This window comes from Rhinolophus ferrumequinum, chromosome 10 (assembly GCF_004115265.2).
Source record: "Rhinolophus ferrumequinum isolate MPI-CBG mRhiFer1 chromosome 10, mRhiFer1_v1.p, whole genome shotgun sequence".
In the NCBI taxonomy this organism is placed as follows: domain Eukaryota; kingdom Metazoa; phylum Chordata; class Mammalia; order Chiroptera; family Rhinolophidae; genus Rhinolophus; species Rhinolophus ferrumequinum.
In genome coordinates this window covers 56,690,681-56,709,812 of record NC_046293.1, presented here as the reverse complement: position 1 = coordinate 56,709,812, position 19,132 = coordinate 56,690,681, and the positions used below count along the sequence as shown (strand labels likewise).

Genomic DNA, 19,132 nt, shown 5'->3' with positions numbered 1-19,132 from the left:
CAGCTCCAGCCCCTGCCTCCTGTCATCAGCATAATGCATTTATATCTATAATATGGCAAGTTTCATATCCTCCTTCCTGCATTATTGATGGGCTATGTACTTTTTAAAAATCAATTAGATCAGGGCGTGGAGCTGGAGTTAAAAGAGAAAAGAAGCCTTTAAAAGTCTGCTCTTGTTTTTGCTGTTTTGAATAGGAACAGATAAAGCTTTCCCTCTGGTTTGAATAAGTCAAGCCCAGAGCTAGGCTGGCCATGATTGGCCAGGGCTAGGAAAATGTGGTGAAGATGCAAACCCAAGCAAATATAACCCAGAGTCTGCGCAGCCATTACTACACTCAGGCAGCGGGACCCGGAGCCTCCTGCGTTGGGGCGCTTCTTCAATACCGCTGCTGCTTACTCACCAGCAAACTGAGAAGACGGTGGGAGAGAAGGCAAGGTAAGGTCTATGGTTTATGGGTGCACGTCAGTAAAGCTGTCCTACTGAACAAGGAAGAAACGAAGAGGAGATTCAGATTTCCCTGGCTTTGTCTTCTTGAATGAGGCTTTTATAGCATTGAACCAGGAGTTTGTGACCAGTTTTACAAACTTCCTATTGAAATGTCAAGGCCATTTGTAGAGACCACTAAACGGCACATTTTTAAAAGCTGGGAAAGATGGAGAAGACCCCTTTCACCTACCTCAGAAAGATGGTATGGGGCAAGGCAGAAGTTAAAAGCAGCTTCCCCTGGGGTCCATTCATACGGATACCTCGAAGAATTAAGGGCCACTGGCTTTTAATCTGGGATTTCAAAACTGCAACCCACGCCCAGGGTTTTTGCAGTGATCTCAAAGGGTGCTGAATTACTAAGGACTTAGGGAGGATGGAGGAAGTGGCTGAGTTTTGAGGGAATCACATTTTCTAGGTGTTCCAGTGTGGCAGGAAGTCCCTTCTTTGAGCATGTCCTCTCGTGCATTTGGGGAACCCTGGCCCAATGGGGTCCTTCCTGATTGCTAAGTCCTTGCTAGGAAATGGGACTGCTTTTGGCCTCTGAGACTCACCGTCCTAATTAATGACGGTTGGTTTGCCTTTTACCAGACTGATAAACTTCTATCTTCAAGGAATTAATTCATTGGCTCTTTTCCCCTTCCCCTAGTTGTGTCACAGCATTTATCTTTAATGCCTGAAATCTAGGGTCTGAAGAAAACCTTAACAAATATTTCCTGGTAGTTCAGAGCCTCGCAGGGTGGGGCAATGCAAGTTATCAAATTAAATCCTCAAACAGTGGCTGCTCCGCGTCACTGCTCTGCTTTAGTCCTGCCTTAAGCCATAGACAAAGGGAGTTTGTTTTTGTGTTTTTGCCAAAGTCCATACTAGATAATGGTACATGTCCTCCAAACCTGGCTTCATCCACCAAGGCTCAAGGAAAGAATGGCCAGATATGCCTCTTAAGCACAATGTGCCTGTAAATAGCAAAGCTCCACGGTCCTATCTGGGTGGGTTTTCATCCATGTAGATCCATCAAGCCTGTCCCTGTCCTTAGCCTCCTGGGAGCATTCATCAGTCATGTGTATTATCAGATTGCAAGCTCCTTGAGAGCAAGAACCAGGCAGGCATTTTAATTATATAAAGCACCTCCGTAATTAGGGACATGTGTGGGTGCATGATAACCCTGCATAGATAGGTAACGCCTTGAATAGAGATGAATCGGGATGTTGCATAATCCAGGAGGCCTTCTCTTCACCACTTCCTCCCTCCCCCCCGCCCCCCCCCCCCCCCCCCCCCCCCGCCCCCAAGGCCAGACACAGCACCACTAGCTCTTTAGTGTCTGTGTGGGAGGCTGCCTGTGGGGGAGGTGGGTCTGGGCGGGAGGGGAAGAAGGGCATCTGCCCACAGGCAGACCAGGCCACACCCACCTTCCCCTGTGGCACCTGCACTGTGTCTCAGGCCCAGCCCTGCCATTGTACTTTCCCTTTTCTTCTGTGAGGTACAGGGAATATACTAGTCATAAATCAAAAGTAGGACAAGTTGTTTGAGTTTTAGGATAGTTTGCTTAAAAGGAAAAAGACTGGAATGTAAAAGCCCAAAGAGAAGGTCAAAGAGTTGACGGTGGAGAGAATCTGGGAAGAGTTAGAGGGGATGAGAGTGAGAGAAAGCAACCCAGTTTAGAAATAGTTATTCTTTCTTTTAAAAATTAGTTCCAGGTGTACAAAGCAACATAATAGTTAGACATTTACACCCCTCACAAAGTGATAACTCCCCTCCCCCAAGCTACTACCCCCTGACATCTTATATAACTGTTACAATACCACTGAGTATCTTTCTTACGCTACACTCCACAACCTGTAAATATATAAATATATATATAAATACAGTTGACATACAATATTATTCTGCTTCAGCTTCAGTTTAGAAATGTTTATTCTGACATAAGCTTTTCTCTCCATGTACCACGGAATTTAGGTAACTTTAGAAAGGGCTACAGGACAACAAAGTGACTAAAAGCACAGATTTTAGGATCAGATACAGATTTCATCCTAGTGTATGATTCTGGGCAAATTATTTAACCTCTGAACTTCAGTGTTCCTACAATGAAAGATAAAGAAAATATACTCAGTTTATGAGAATTAAATGAGATAACAAAGTGAATCAACACAGGGCTTAACGTATTTATCATCCTTCAGTAAATAATCATGGCTATTACCCGAGGTCTTAACAAGGGAAGTGGCAAATGGGAAGCAGAACTTCCGGGTGGGGATCCCTGGACCAGCCAGGCCAACGAGAACTTGGACAAGTCATTTCCCCCATCCATCACCGAAATAGCACAGGGATGTACCACAAGGACATGGCAGGATGGCTGACGAGATTGGGGAGTGACTTAGGAGGAGAGCTGGACGGATGCCCTCGGGGAGAGGCATCATGGCCCCCCCCATGCTCTGTGATATTTCAGTCCCAAGAAGACGAGAGCCATGCCTCTGAGCAGCGCCTTCAGGTCTGTGGGCAACGACCCTGGGATCATCACCTGGAGAATAGAGGTGAGGCACAGCTGCGCTGGAGGCACACCTTCCTCCTCACTGGCTTGGGGCAGACTCTGGCCACCCAGGTCTGCGACATGACAGCCCTCCCGCACTCCCTGGTCCACTGAGCAGTGAAAGTCAGCGTCCAAGTGCACATTTCCCTATCCTTGACCCCTCTTGGGTGCTCAAAGGCAGCTGGCAGGTGGAGGAAATGTTCTTGGCCTTGGAGAATAGAGCTCCAAGCAAAAATAAGCTTTCCCTTTATCCAGCCATCTGCTCAGTGAGCCTGCACTTCTAGTAAATGCCCTGGAGAGATGGGTGGGGCCTCGGTCCACCCAGGGGACGGATACTTCTGTCAGAAAAATGGAATCTGTCCGCCACAGGGTGCTCTGGCTCCTGCAAAGCAGAGGGGAGGTTTGGGGGCACAGCACAGATCAGGGCCATGGTTCATCCCTTCTCCCACCTGGGTTTGAGCCCCTCTGGCTGACCTTGAGCTCCAGCAATTTATAGCTGGAAATGGCCCTGGCCAGGGCCGCCCCACCTGCCAGATGTGTGGACCACCCCCCTACCTCCATCTCCCTGCTCTGAGCCCAATGAGTGGCTGCTGCATAAAACCCAGAGGTGACACCTCACTCCACTGTCCTCCATTAGGAAGAGGGAGTCACAGCCTCTAGCAAGCAGCTCAGAGCTTATGAGAGGTCCAGCTCATTTCCATTGTGTTAAGGCTCACAGTTTATTTAAAACCAATAGGTACTGAAAGAGTACAGAAAGTATGGGATATTTAACATTTTTAGATTTAACACACATTTTACATAGAATACACACAAGTATGACTGCAAGTTTATTTCACTTGGAGGTAGTGATGAAAATTCATAGTAGAGGCCAAGTGAATGGCCTTCCTGGGACAAGCCAGACATGCAGGTGACAAATCACCTCCAAATATGGGACACTCACTGCCGGCACTCACGCCCCCATAGCCTCGCAGAATCCTGGCATTCTGTGATTTCAGACGTTGGCCAGCCCTGGCGTCTGAAATCACTGGGGAACAGTGATGGAGGCACTGGTGCTGCTGCTCAAAGGCGGGCAGGGTTTTACTTGATAGCTTATATGCAGCTCTTTCCCTGCAACGGGCTGGAAGTGGCTCATAAGGCCGCCAGACAGGGCCAGGCAGGCGGTGGGGAGGAGCACGGGGCGGGGACAGGACAGGCACCCCGATTCAGACGGGGCCAAGCAGGTGAAGCTCGGAGGACAGAGGGTGGCCAAGCTAACCCTGCAGCTCACTGCCACAGCCTGTAAGATCAGTGGGGACATCTCCCCTTCCTCTCCCTGCCACCTGTGGCAAATGATGCAGAAGAGAAGGAGGCCAGGGGTGGGGGGAGGAGAGGAAGCAGGGAATGCAGCCTGTACACAGCCCTTGTCCTTCCAGAAAATGGAGCTGGTGCTGGTGCCCCTGAGTGCCCATGGCAACTTCTATGAGGGGGACTGCTACGTCATCCTCTCGGTGAGCACCATCCTGCCCCCCGCCCCCTCGTTCCCACAAGCTTCTCCCCTGGGAGGCAGGCTCCACTGCCAGTGGTGCTAATCAGGCCCCTGGCATCCGTCTTGCTTATACAGAACAGGCCTCCAGTTTGACTATCAAAGTCCATTCTTAGGCCAGGGTTTTAAATTTTGCATTAGAAGGTGGGGGTGGGGCCCTCAGTCTGAACCTGGGTGAGTAGCCCACAAGTAGCACTTCTCCCTCCAGAGGCCCAGACCCCAGATTAAAGTGGTGTGAGGAAGGCCAGATAATCACAGGCCATCTCTGGCCTCAAAGTGCTCATTTTAGTTGAGGAAACAATATCCCATATGAACAGTGCTGACAGAGCCACGCAGCCGCACAGATCAGCCCTGTGCCAGCTGTGTAACTGCAAAGAAGCAGAGCGGCGGCCAGGTAAGTCTGCAGTCCCGCTCAGAAAAGGTCCCCATTGGTCTCCATTGATTTCGAGAACAATAAGCTGTCGATTTTTCCCATATGGGGGAGGAATCGGGCTGCCAGAGCTTGAGCTACACAGCAGGTCTACACCGGGGCTGCTGCCGGACGGGAGAGGCCCGGAGCCTGCCAGGGGTGGCAAACAAGCCACTGTATGCTACGTTCTCCCCAGGCCAGAGGGGCCAGCAGCAAAGGGAGGCACTCTGGCCCCTGACCTGATCTCTCTGGCTGCATCCCAGACCCGGAGAGCGGGCAGTCTCCTGTCCCAGAACATCCACTTCTGGATCGGGAAGGACTCCTCCCACGACGAGCAGAGCTGTGCAGCCATCTACACTACACAGCTGGATGACTACCTGGGGGGCAGCCCCGTGCAGCACCGGGAGGTCCAGTACCATGAGTCCGACACCTTCAGTGGCTACTTCAAGCAGGGCATCATGTGAGTAGTTATGCATAGAGCAAGGACGGAAACAGCACTTTACCGAAGAGGAAACCCAAAGGGCCAATAAGTACACGAAGACAGTAATCGGAGAAACGCAAATCAAAACAAAGCTATCATTTTCGCCCACTAGAGGAGCACAAATTAGAGAGCTGGGCGGTGCCAAGTGTTGGCGAGGCTGTGGGGAAATAGGAACCCTGGTGCCTTGCTGGTGGGAGGGAGAACTGGCACAGCATTCCGGAGAGTAGTCCACTGCCACTGAGGCAAATCCCACTTCTGGGCATGTGACTCAAAGGGATTCTCACATCCCCAGCTCCGTAAGAGCACATGAACCAGAACGGTCACAGCAGTACCGTTAGCGGTGGTGGGAAGCGGCAAGCAACGTCGAGGGCCCCTCACTGGGAGACTGGGCAGGAGCAATACTCCACGGCACCGAGGTGTGCTGTGCAGCAGCTGGAAGCAACGGATTATACACTTAACAGGCGGACAGAGCTGCAAAACATGGTGCTTAGTGAACAGTACAAAACAGCCTTAAGATAAGTTACAGAATGCCAATTTCTGTTTTCTGTTTTGTTTTTTTTAAAATACGTGAACACAAAACAACAGGACACATTTTACCAGAATGAAAATAAAAAGATAGACGTCAAACTGTTACAGTGGTTGCCCATGGCGGGGAGAGGCCTGGGAGTAGGGCATGCAGATAAAAGGGAATCCATAAATACTTAAAACAAGAGAGGGGTCTGGTAAAGGCCAATGACAATGCTGGTCCATGAACTGAGGAGTTTCATTAATTCAAGACTTTGCATTCGAGACTAAAAACAAAAAGAGAAATTCCAGTGAGCTTGAGAATGCTGAGGCTGGTCCAAAGCCAGCTTCTTGCAGCTCGGCCGTCCCCACTGACTGAGGACCTGCTAGGCACAGAGCACCACACTGTCACCAGGGCACCAAAGACAAAGCCCCTCTGCTCCAGCGTGGCTTTCTGCATGCCCTTCATGAGCGGGACACCTGGGATGGAGGCTGGGCCGGGGTGCGTGCCAGGGTGGGAGAACGGATTTCTGGAGTGGGTTGGTCTTAAGCCCATGGTGTCACTAATGCATCTGCTGCTTCCTGGTTGTGTCCCTCTCCCTGTCACACACTCATAGTCACACAGTTCCTAGAACAAAACAAGCTCTTCCGTGCTGCAGGGTTCAATCACGGATGTTCCCTCTGTCTGGATCACTAGTTCTCTGGTGGTTGGTTCCTATTCCTCTTAATAGCTCAGCTGGAATGTCACTCCTTCCCAGAAAACTGCCCTGACCACTCTGTCAAAAAGTCCGTCACTGCATCTTACATGTGTGGCAGCGGTTACCACCATCTAGATTTACCTGGCTGATTTACTATCATCACCCACATGCGCAGAGGCTGCATTTGTGTAATTCGCCATCGCCTCCCCCATACTGAGCACACAGCAGGTGTGCAATAAATAACTGAATGGATGTTCCCTCAGATACAAAAAGGGGGGTGTGGCCTCTGGGATGAAGCATGTGGAGACCAACACCTATGATGTGAAGCGGCTGTTACACGTGAAGGGGAAGAGAAACATCAGGGCCACTGAGGTACGTCCTGCTCACTGTCTGTCCTGGGCTCAGGGCCTCTCTACCTGGTACCTAAGAATTCCTCCTGAACAATGTCTACTTTTCATCTGCAGGTGGAAATGAGCTGGGACAGTTTTAACCGAGGAGATGTCTTCTTGCTGGACCTTGGCAAGGTCATCATCCAATGGAATGGTCCAGAGAGCAACAGTGGGGAGCGCCTGAAGGTACCGCTCTTCTAGTCTTCCTGCTCCCTCCTCTCCCTCAGGCCTGGTCATGGGACTTGGCTCTCTCAGGTGCCTTTTCCTTCTTCCTTCCTCATTGGCTCTTCCCTGAGATTCAAGCTGGACCCCTGCTTTGGAATGGAAACTGTTTTAAAGAGAGTCAGTCTGTGACTCACCGCTGGGCTTCTCGGCATCAGGATAACTCATGTCTGGGATCCAGGCTGTTCTTCCCAAAGCCATCAGGCAGAACGGGGGCCCAGACGAGCTGAGTGCTTCCATGGGCTTCTTTGACAGGCTATGCTTCTGGCAAAGGATATTCGGGACAGGGAGCGAGGGGGCCGTGCTGAAATAGGAGTGATCGAGGGAGACAAGGAGGCGGCCAGCCCGGAGCTGATGAAGGTCCTTCAGGACACCCTCGGCCGACGCTCCATTATCCAGCCTGCGGTCCCTGATGAGATCATCGATCAGCAGCAGAAATCAAATGTCATGTTATATCAGTGAGTAGCTAAACCTGGCTGCTGGTTGGAAGCTGGGGCAGAGGGAAGTTTTTCCCTAGACACCTTGTGGAGACCCTGGAAAACTAGGCACTTTTGCTTGGTTCCTCATTTGGGGTGCAGGTGTCTGGCTTTTAGTCTTTTTCAAATGCAGCTTCTAGAAGGAGCTCGGTGTTCCCCACTCAAGGAGGCAGCTACCATCTGTTCTTGTCAGCAACTCTTCTTGGTCTCTTGGAGAGACCGTTCCTTCACTCGGGTCTATACATGCTCAGGGTTGTGGACGGGACAATGTTCAGAAACAGATGCACAAAAGTCTCCTCTAGAGAACAGAGTCCCTCACAGCTCACCTGCGCTCAAGCGACATCTGTCATAGGAAGTCAAACTCTACTCAGAAACTCCAAAGCCAGGAAACTATCAAATGACTACAAGATACTTTGTAGAAGAGAAGGCACACGCTAACCTCTCCCCTTCTCCAGTGTCTCAGACTCGGCTGGGCAGCTGGCGGTCACGGAGGTAGCAACAAGGCCTCTGGTCCAGGACTTACTGAACCATGATGTAAGTAGAGCTTGGGTGGGCCTGGCTTGGGGTGGCCAGGCTCGGCTCCGGGGGCAGACCCTGGGGAAAGGCCTTCAGCTGCAGTAACCACTTTTATCCCTGACCGCTTCAGGACTGCTACATCCTGGACCAAAGTGGAACCAAGATCTATGTGTGGAAAGGAAGAGGAGCCACAAAGGCTGAGAAACAGATGGCCATGTCTAAAGCCCTGGTAGGAGCTACAGATGTGCAATACTGTCTAAAAAATTCTGGTCAGTAACACTTCAGATGTGCTCAGAGAGCCTTACTAGGCACTAGAGCAGATAACATCGCAGTTATATACATGGACTTCCAAGTCAGACAGACAAACTGGGATTCAAATCCAGGCTTAATACCATCTCCTGGTGGTGTTGCAAGGATTAAATGACACTTGTAAAGCACTCAGAACCGGACTTGGCACACACACTGGCTCAGTAAAACATGGCTGCTATTACTGAAGGGGATAGGTATCACTTACCAAGGTTAGTGGCCCTGTCCTCAAGGAGCTTATGCTCTTGTGCAGACCCATGCAGCTGAACCAAGCAGGGTGCACTTACAAAGCAGTAAATGAGCACATAAATGGGATACAGTCAGTAGAGTCCATGAGTGCTGAAAGAACAGAGGATAAAGGATCTTGCAAAAAAGATTAGTGAAACTCATGACAGGCCAATAAAGAGATGCCAACATGTGCCGCTCAGTCCTTTTCTTGAGGCAGGTAACTTGGTGCCTAGACAGTCAGTTAGAATTTGACTCCGACTTCGAGAAGGGAGTGATCCTACTAACTGGTTTCAAAGGGGTGAATCCAAAGAACCCACCGGCCAAAGAACCCAGGGCATTCCTGGATTGACCTGCCTTTTGGGGGTGGGGTGTGTGTGCAGAACTTCATCAAGATGAAGGGCTACCCCAGCAGCACCAATGTGGAGACCGTCAACGACGGTGCCGAGTCAGCCATGTTCAAGCAGCTGTTCCAGAAGTGGTCAGTGAAGGAGCAGACCATGGGCCTGGGGAAAACGTTCAGCATCGGTAAAATCGGTAAGATTTCCCCATTGTCTTCTCGCTGCTGGGACTCTAGAAAGGCAGGCACGGATGCTTTTCACCTACTTGGCTTCTCCCAACCCCCTCTCTGCAGCTAAAGTTTCCCAGGACAAATTTGATGTGACTCTGCTGCACAATAAACCAGAGGTAGCTGCCCAGGAAAGAATGGTCGATGATGGCGACGGAAAATTTGAGGTAGGCCTAATGATTCACATCTCAGGGCAGGCAGGCAGCCCTGGCCCTCCTGGCTGTCAGCTGGAGAGAAGGGGGCAGGTGATTCCCGGTCTAGTTTGCTTTCCTTTTCACCTCTGGTGCCTCAGGAGTATTCTCTAAAAGGTCTCTGAGTCTGCAGAGTTTTTCCACAATTCTTCCGGGAAGCAAAGGCAGATACCCCAGTGAGCTATCCATAACTCATCTAGCAGATCTATTCAAATCATCTCTGGGCTGTGATGGGGAGGCGCCTGACCAGGGATGATCCAGTTCTCCTCCGGATTCAAATCATGCAAATGTGATAAGCCTCACCATTGGGAAAGCAGTACCAGAGGGGGCAGGGACACTTTGAGTGGACAGACGTAAGTGCCTTACCCATGCGGTTTCTCTGCGATGCACGGCCCGTTCCGCAGGCAGCTGTCTCTTCAAATAGGACCCCATTTCTGGGGAATTGTGTCTCCTTCTGTGCCCAGGTCTGGAGAATTGAAAACCTGGAGCTGGTCCCCGTGGAGCATCAGTGGCACGGCTTCTTTTATGGGGGAGACTGCTATCTGGTTCTCTATACATACGAGGTTTATGGGAAGCCGCATTACATCTTGTACATCTGGCAGGTAGGCCTGGGGCAGGCTCTCAGCTTTGAGAGATGGTGCTTCCTCTGGCCACTGAGCTGGGGCAGGGGGAGAAGGGGCCCATCCCTACCCTGTCACCGCTGCAGGGCCGCCACGCCTCCCAGGATGAGCTGGCAGCCTCGGCATACCAGGCAGTGGAGGTGGATCGGCAGTTTGACGGGGCCCCGGTGCAGGTCCGGGTTACCATGGGGAAGGAGCCACGCCACTTCATGGCTATCTTCAAAGGAAAGCTGGTTATCTTTGAGGTGAGACCCCACAGACAAAGTCACACCTGGAGCAGGAATGCTCAGAACTAACAAGCCAGCAGGGGCTACAGTGGAGGAGAGGAGGGGTGGGGAGCAGGGCTTGGGGTCGACTTGGACAAAAAGGGGTTAATCGAAGCCACTGAAGTGACTCCCAGCTGCCCAGGGATTCAAGTCCAAATCACTGTCTAATTCATGTTCAACGGCTTTCACAACCTGACCCATATTACCGGTGACGGTACGTTACCCTCAGCTCCCTGACCTACACCGAGCTCCACTCGCCAGGCGGGCCTCCTCACTAGGCCTTACATGGGCCAGATCATGCCCTGTCCACCACCTCCACCGAATGTGCCCCTTCAAATTCAAGTCCTACTTCTTCCATGAATCCCTGGCTGAAGCATTACCAGAAAGGCACAATGTCACACGCCTGATATACACAAGTTTGTGGTCAATTCTTCGTCTTGTCATTTATTAGCCAGGTTTCTAAGGCTCAGTTTCCCCATCTGTACTATGGATCATAATGCCTACTGCACAGTTATTTGGAGGATCAATGAAATGATGTCGGTAAGGCACTAGCCACAGAGCCGGGCTTGTAACAGAGGGCTCAGAAGGAAAGCTAACATTATTGGTACTGTAACTCCAGCTCATCTCATCTACAAGTTTCTACAAGCTCCTCAAGGGCAAAGAGAGTGACAAATACATCCATGTTCTCCAAAACAGCTAGCCCACGGCTCTGTTCACACGGTGCATCTCAGATCTCGACTTTGCTTTTCTCCTTTTCTCTAGGGTGGGACTTCTAGGAAGGGAAATGCTGAGCCCGATCCTCCAGTAAGGCTCTTCCAGATTCAAGGCAATGCCAAATCTAACACCAAAGCAGTGGAGGTTCCAGCCTTCGCCTCCTCCCTAAACTCCAATGACGTCTTCCTGCTGCGGACCCAAGCAGTGCACTATCTGTGGTATGGCAAGGTAGGATGGCTGGGCCCAGGGGTCACACCAGCCCTGCGCTCACCCTCCTGTCGGCACGGGCAAAGGAACTAAAGACCGTAGGCTGGAGCAGTCTGCAAAAAGAGGAGCCTTTTTCCTAAAGGATCTTTAAAAGGGCCGCCAACATTCCCCACAAATAGGCCTCCAATTAGAAAGTCAATGACAGCACTGCTCACACCCAGGAGATACTCCGTAAACTTCATAAATAAATAGAGGCTGAGTACGTCAATCTTTCCACACCAGTTTCATAGATTGCAACAGGACAGGCATTACCCTGAACAAAAACACTGAAAATGTGATTTTGTCAATTCAGTTTGCATCTGCATTAAAAAGCACTAAAATCGTTTTACAAAAGAGAATTGAACAGGAAAAAGATGCCCACCATCATTACTCATCAGGGAAATGCAAATGAAAACCCAATGAGATCCCACTACCCACCTATTAGAATGGCTAAAAAATTTGACAATATCAAGTGCAGGTGAGGATGCAGAGCAACAGAAATTTTCACACATCGGTGGTGGGAATGTAAATACAGCCTCCAAAAAACAACTGGACAGTTTCTTATAAAATGTACACTTACCTATGATCCAGCAATCCCACTCCTGGGTATTTATCCATGTGAAGTAAAAAATTATCTTCACACAAAAACCTGTACATGAATGTTTACAGCACCTTTATTTGCAATCGTCAAAAACTGGAAGCAACTGGAGAATAGATAAATAAACAGTGGTGCATCCATACAATGGAGCACTCCTCCACGACACACAGAAGAAGCTGTGATACCCACACCAACAAAGGAGATTCTCCAAAGCATGTGCTAAGTGAAAGAAGCCAGACTCAAAGGCTACAGAGTGTATGATTCCATTTATGACCTTCAGGAAAAGGCAAAACTATTGTGATGAACAGAGTAGTGGTTGCCAGAGGTGAAGGATTTGGAAGGGTTTGACTACAAAGCGGTAGCCCGAGGGAATTTTTGCAGGGAGGAGGCAGCTGTCCTGATTCTTTGTTGTGGTGGTGGTAACCTGATTCTATGCATTTGTCAAGACTCATAGAGATGTATGCCAAAAAGTGTAGTTTCCTGCACATAATTTTAAAAATAAGTTTAAATTCTTTTCTCTTAAAAAAATCAAAAATAGGTGCTAAAATTCCAATTGAAGCCGATGCAAAGGAGACTCTTGTTCACATCTATTGTGTGTTTCAGAGTCCAATCCAGTTCTTTGCCCCTCCCCTCACCCCCTTCCCAGCACTAGAACAAACCCTGTCTTGAGGTACTGTGGCTTCAGAGCGATCCTGGCTACACTGAGCTACTGGTCTCAGCGTTTTTTCCACATCAACGTGCTCGCGTGTGACTAACATCTGTGTTCTGCTCGCCCCACTCGCAGGGATCTAGTGGGGATGAGCGGGCAATGGCTAAGGAGCTGGCTGGGATTCTCTGTAATGACACCGAGGACGCTGTGGCTGAGGGCCAGGAGCCTGCTGAGTTCTGGGACCTGCTGGGAGGGAAAACTCCCTATGCCAATGACAAAAGGTATGGCACCACAGCATCCAGTCCTCTTGGCTCCCTCTGCCTCCCAGGCTGGTGAACTGCACATGATTTCTAAGCAGCTCAGTTCCTGACCGACTGTCTTGCAGATTACAGCAGGAAATCCTAGATGTCCATTCCCGTCTCTTTGAATGTTCCAATAAGACTGGCCGGTTCATTGTCACTGAGGTCACAGACTTCACCCAGGATGACCTGAACCCGGGTGACGTGATGCTCCTGGACACCTGGGACCAGGTAAGACATAGCCAGAGAGCTTGGAACAAACGGCAGTGATCCTCATAGTTTCGGCTATTTTTGTATAGTACCTCCCCTGACAGGATAAACCCAGGGTAGCCCTGGACCATCCCCAAGTCAATTAAGCAATTGTCCGTGGCGACCAACGAAAGAGCTTGCTTTTTGCCAGGGTTGGAGAGAATACTGTTTAAGACACCCTCCTGGGAATTTTCCCACCTTGCTCTGGGAAAATCAGGCCATCCTATCACCATGTACTTCTCTCTCTTTAGAATCAATAGCAGCAGGCTCCACATCCAGAGATATGGGCCTTTTAGGGAATAAAGGGGTGAGAGAGGGATATCTTCTCAGAGGCAACCCCTCCGTGACATCCCATGTTCTTCAATGTGGCTGAGCAAACATACTCAGCACCTCGTCTGTTCTAGTCTAGTGCTAGGTGTGGTGTCACCAAGGTGAAGAGGCCCGTGCCACTCTCAGACTTCACAGGCTGATGGGAGTGGGTGGGGACGGGACATAGAAACATCGTTTTACTGCAAGGAAGGTACATACGAGATGCCATAGGAGCACAATTAGAGGCACTCATACAGTTTAGGGGCTCAGAGACGACTTCCTGGAGAAGATGGCTCCCAGGCTGCATCTCAAAAGATAAGTAGGCATTAAATAGGAAAAGAGGGCATTCCGGGCAAAGGAAACAGCACAAGTGAAAGCAAGGCATGAAACAGTCGAGCATACAGGGAACTATGAATACTAATATCAGAGCATAAGGCAGAGTTGAAGAGCACCCTAGAAATGGAGCTGAAGAAGTAGGGATGGACCTTATCTATCATGTCGAGAAGTTTGAGATTTATCCTGGAAAGCTACAGAAATGTACGCAGGTGAATGACAAGGTCAGACTGTGCTCTACATGGAACACTCCAGCCAGTGTAGGTGAGGAGAGACGGGGGTGAGAACAAAAGGAGACCATGATGGGAGGCCAGTCCGTAGACTACTGGAATAGTCCAGGAAGAGCTGCTGTGGGCCTGCACAGGAGCCGTAGAGTAGGGATGGAGGCACGGTGACTGATTTGACAAATGCATAGGAGGTAAACTGGCCGGCCTTGGGGACTCACTGGATATGGGAGCGTCTAGGATGACTCCCAGGTTACTGCCATAGAAGTGACCGCATGGCCACCACTCACTAAGCATGGAGACACAGACACAAGTTTAGAAAAGAAGAGCTACATTTTGGAGGTGTTATATTTGAGGTGCTTGAAGACAACCCAGAGGAATGTTTCGCAAGTAATTGGGTTTAGGAAGCTGAAGGGGAGAGAGGGGGAGAGAGGGAGAGAGGGAGAGAGGGAGAGAAGGAAGGAGAGAGAGAGAGAGAGGGAGGGAGGGAGGGAGGGAGGGAGGGAGAGAGAGAGAGAGAGAGAGAGAGAGAGAGAGAGAGAGAGAGCTCTCAGGACTGGACATGTAGATATGGGAGATACCCGTGGCAATTGAAATCACAAATCAAGATTACTCTGAGAAAAGTTTTCTCTGCTGAGGCTGTGGATTGCTGAGGGAAAAAGACAGGGCAGTGTTTATGATCTAATACATAGTTCTCAGTATGAGTGCATTAACAAATATTCCATCTTTACCACAACAGGTGTTCTTGTGGATTGGGGCTGAGGCCAATGCCGCAGAGAAGGAGAACGCTCTTGCTACAGCCCAGGAGTACCTGCACACTCATCCCAGTGGCCGAGACGCCGACACACCTATCCTGATCATTAAACAGGGGTTCGAGCCTCCCACCTTCACAGGCTGGTTCTTGGCCTGGGACTCTCACATTTGGAGTGTAAGAGCAGGGAGAGTGGGGAAGCCATTCTTACTGCCAGGGAGATCAGCATTCATATCTCAGTGGGAAGGTGGGGTACTCAGGGGCTGAGTAAATCCAGAACCACATTTCCCCCACTCCTCGCCCCTCCCTATTTTTTACTTCTCTTCTCTTTCCCACCCACCACAGAACTAAGTCCAGTTAGAGAACTCACAGCTTGTCTCAGGAATAAGCAGTGTGTAGAAGTAACAACGTTTAGAAAGTATATCCACACACATCATCTTTCGGAGCTTTACAACCATCCTGATCGCTAGGACAAACATTGTGTTGCCATGTTATAGACGAAGACGCTTAAAAAAGTTATTTGTCTAAAGTCACAACTAACCTGTAGGAAGAAGCCAGGTTTTCTGACTCCTAGTCAACTGCTCTGTCTTAAATCTCGTATGGAGGATTGAGAGGCCACCAGCAAAGAACGCAGATCATGTTTACGTACCTTCCAACCAGGCATAGGCCCAGAAAGGAGGATTTTCACTTTTGCTCATCCCTGAATTGTCTTCTGATTCCCTGGCTTTTCCACTTTTCCCAAGGGTACAGACTAGGCCTGAGATGGCCCTCCTCTATATGCAGCACCTCATCCTGTGTTTTCTTTCTTTTCAGGCAGGAAAATCATACGAACAGTTAAAAGAAGAGCTGGGAGACACTGCTGCTATCACGAGAATCACTGCGGTGAGTTTCTTGGAGGAACAAGTCACAAAGGCATCTAGAGCCAGAAACATCAAATGCTTACACATGCCACATGGGCGAAACCCTACCATGTCCTGCCGCGGATCACTATAGTGGTTTATTCTGATATGCAGATTGCTTTAATCAGTAAAAAAGCAGGTCTCAGAGCAAAGTTCCTTATTTTACTGCCTTCCAGAATTTAGAATACTTGCTGTTTAACAAAAAAAAAAAAAAAAGAAAACAAGAGGTGGTAACCTGTTAGCTCAGTTGGTTAGAACGTGGTGCTGGTAGCACCAAGGTTGCCGATTCGATCCCTGCATGGGCCACACTGTGAGCTGCGCCCTCCTTAAAAAACAAAACAAACAAACAAAAAACCCTAACAAAAACTAATTGTATTATTCAACTCTGTCATTCAGGGCAGATTAAATTTATTGGCAGCATTTTTCAGAAATAATAAGCTTCTAACCCAAGTGATATGTTTATCAGTTTCTGACAGTGGAGTCCACAGAAACTCAGGCCATTACCCTTATTTTAATGGCTAAAAGAAGTGGAGCCTCTAGCCCGGAATCCAACAGCAGTTTAACATCAGGATGAGTGTATGGCACCAGGTGTCCAAGCCATCTGGCAATTTTGTCCTTTGTGCTCCACAAACTCAAGACTTCAAAACTAATGGTGATGTAGCATCTTTAAAATGTATTTAAGTATGACTTCAATCTGAAGTCATTTAAAGGCTGGAAATGTAGAGCCTAAGTTAAAGTGCCAAGAGAAGAGATGTGATCACAATATTTAAATGAGATTTAAGCACAGCATTTATGCCAAACAGGATTTACCTTAGACTTAATCAGTTTTCCCATGAAGGACCCCCAAAGCTGAATGTTTTAGATTCCCAGATGATTCTGACATGCAGCCAGGTTTGGAGACCATTGTTCTAAAAGGGTGAAGTGGTATAAACCAAAATGTTAAATATCACACACAAAGCACTTTGATTGCACAGACCTAAACAGTCTTTTATCCTGAGTCTACATCTTTATTTTACTTAGGACCTGAAGAACACAACCCTTTCCCTGAATTCCGAGCTAAAATATTATCCTATAGAAGTTCTGTTGAAAAATCAGAATCAAGAACTGCCTGAGGATGTGGACCCTGCCAAAAAAGAGGTGAGTGGCTGAAGAAACTGTGTCTCATATAAGTGGAGCTTTCCAGGAGTAAAGCACCTGTCTCAGCATATGGCCAGGACAGTTCTGGAACACTGTAAGCACTCAATAGACATTTGAGCTATCCAGTAGTTCAGGCCAAAAACCCAGGGCTCCTTCTTGATTCTTTCTTCTCACCCCCCATATCAATCCATCGGCTAGCCTCTGTCCACTCCTCTCCATTTTTCTGCTGCCAGTCTGGTCCAGCCACGATGGATGGACTACTGCAATAGTCCTTCAGCTCGTTCCCACTCCTGTACCCTGCAATCCGTTCCCCATATAACCACCCATGGGCTTTTACAACAGATGACACTTTTCTACTTAAAACAGCTTGAACAGCTTCCCACTGCACTTAGAGAAGAATCCAAAGCCTCCAAGTCCCTATCCAGTCTGACCCGTCGCTTTCTCTGATTTCATCTCACATACCACTACCCTTTCCGCTTAGCCCCCTTCGGCCAGTGCGCCTGCTTTTCCGTTCCTCAGACATGCTCACTCCAGCCTTTGAGCCTTTACACTCACTACTGCTTCTGCCTGAAAAAACAGTCTTCTCCCAGATCGTCACAGAGCTAACTCCTTCAAATGATTTAGGTCTCAGCTCCAATGTCACCTCCCCAGGAAGGCCTTCCCTGACCCCTCCACCTAACACTGCTCCCCTCACCCCTCCCTTTATCCTTTATATTTGTTCGTTGTCTCTCTCTCCCTCTAGTAATACCCTTAAGAGCAAGAACCTTGTCTGTCTTGTTCACCATCACATTCTCAGCTTTTCAGCACCTAAAACAGTGCCTGGCAGATGGTAGGCACTTCTTAAGTTTTGGTTGAATTAACATCTTCATGGTAAAAGAATTCATTTATTTTTCCCTTGAAGGATTTGATTTGGGAAGGGTCTCTGGGTTTTCTACAATGTCTTATCAAACCAACTCTTAAGTATCTGGACTACAACTTTCTTGAAAACAGAGGCCATATCTTAATAATTTTACTTGGATAGAAAATATTCGTTAAGTATCAATCAATAAATATTAGAATTTTATGCTCTCAACAAGATCCACCTGATCTTGTATTTGAAAATGTCTGGATAAAAATGTCAGACAAGGGCATAAAGCAAGGAAAACCATCACTCAATTTAGTTCACTATTTAGCCAAAACCTAATGTCTAGAATTCATACATAATATATAACCCATTTCTTGTCCTTCTGGCAAGAAACTGGTGCCAGGTGGAACCCGGAGCACAGTGAATCCAGTCAGTTCTTCCACAGGCCAACATGGGACTCTACAACCTGAAAAACTCTCCAATGAATAATTTAAGTCTATTACAGACTTTCTGAAAATTCATTGTACTTCCCTCTTTGAGGCCCGACCCCTTTTGGCCCCCTTCTCCCAAATTCTGTTGGCACTGATAGGTGCTATGTCTTCCTTCTAACTGGAAACTTTTTCTCTCTTAGAATTACCTCTCTGAACGAGACTTTGTTTCTGTGTTTGGCATCACACGAGGGCAATTTGCTGCTCTGCCTGGCTGGAAACAGCTCCAAATGAAGAAAGAAAAGGGGCTTTTCTAAGGCAAGAAAGCATACGCCTATTGCAGGACCACAGAAGAGAGCAGACAGTGCCAATAACAGGAAAGAATTTATCTTCCAATTGTTGCCTAACATCCAGCTACTTAATTTAGATAAAGTAGGGTCTGCAAATCATAGCATGTTCTCCATTTTTCTCATCTTTGCATTCCTTAGTTATATACCTAAAATGTTAACTACCCATTTTTTGATTTTTGTGGCCTTTTGGCTACAGCCTCAGCAGAAAGCACAAAAACTACATGAATTTGGAGAAGTCAAAAGTAAGAGAACAGAAAACTACGTTTAAAGTGTTGAGGCAAAGACCTAATTCATTTAAAATTTTAAAATCGGTATTTTCAAAACCTATTTAACCCACAAATCATTGAAATTAATCACATGTATACCCCAAAGCCAAAATCCAAATGCCCAGGTCTGTATGTGCCAGAGCTTTTTAACTTTTCAAATAAAGATACCTGTATGAGCAAATGGGAGTATTCTGGGTTTGCCTGTTATAGTAATAATTTGATGTTATGCTGGGAGAAACGTCCCAGTACTGGGGAAGTAAAGAGGCACTGTTGAGTGTGCTCTCTGGATAACTGGACCACTGTAATTCCTGTTTCTGGCAGAAAAATGCCAAAATCTGCCTTCCAGCTGTCCAGGAAACCTCAGTGCCTGCCCAACCACACCCCATTATCCAAAAGAGAAGTAGGACCATGTGTTATTAATTTCAGTAATGAGGCC

The 19,132-nt window shown here is 48.3% G+C and overlaps 1 protein-coding gene across 1 annotated transcript; it reads left to right on the top strand.

Moving 5' to 3' along the window:
• Nucleotides 1-145: 145 nt before the first annotated feature.
• Nucleotides 146-18,869, top strand: AVIL (advillin). Its single transcript, XM_033117504.1, has 20 exons — nt 146-435; nt 2,927-3,011; nt 4,420-4,494; nt 5,202-5,398; nt 6,885-6,993; nt 7,086-7,196; nt 7,488-7,690; nt 8,164-8,242; nt 8,355-8,453; nt 9,139-9,292; nt 9,390-9,490; nt 9,979-10,116; nt 10,221-10,379; nt 11,163-11,342; nt 12,743-12,888; nt 12,993-13,137; nt 14,761-14,949; nt 15,586-15,654; nt 16,692-16,808; nt 18,284-18,869. Exons 2-20 carry the CDS (start codon nt 2,946-2,948, stop codon nt 18,395-18,397), a joined length of 2,451 nt encoding a protein of 816 aa, XP_032973395.1. The 5' UTR covers nt 146-435; nt 2,927-2,945; the 3' UTR covers nt 18,398-18,869.
• Nucleotides 18,870-19,132: the final 263 nt, after the last annotated feature.

Coding starts and splice junctions, on each gene's coding strand:
- AVIL (XM_033117504.1), top strand. CDS start 2,946: ATGCCTCTGAGCAGCGCCTTCAGGTCTGTGGGCAACGACCCTGGGATC. Junction 9,293..9,389: donor GTTCAGCATCGGTAAAATCG/GTAAGATTTCCC, acceptor CCCTCTCTGCAG/CTAAAGTTTCCCAGGACAAA. Junction 10,380..11,162: donor GAAAGCTGGTTATCTTTGAG/GTGAGACCCCAC, acceptor CCTTTTCTCTAG/GGTGGGACTTCTAGGAAGGG.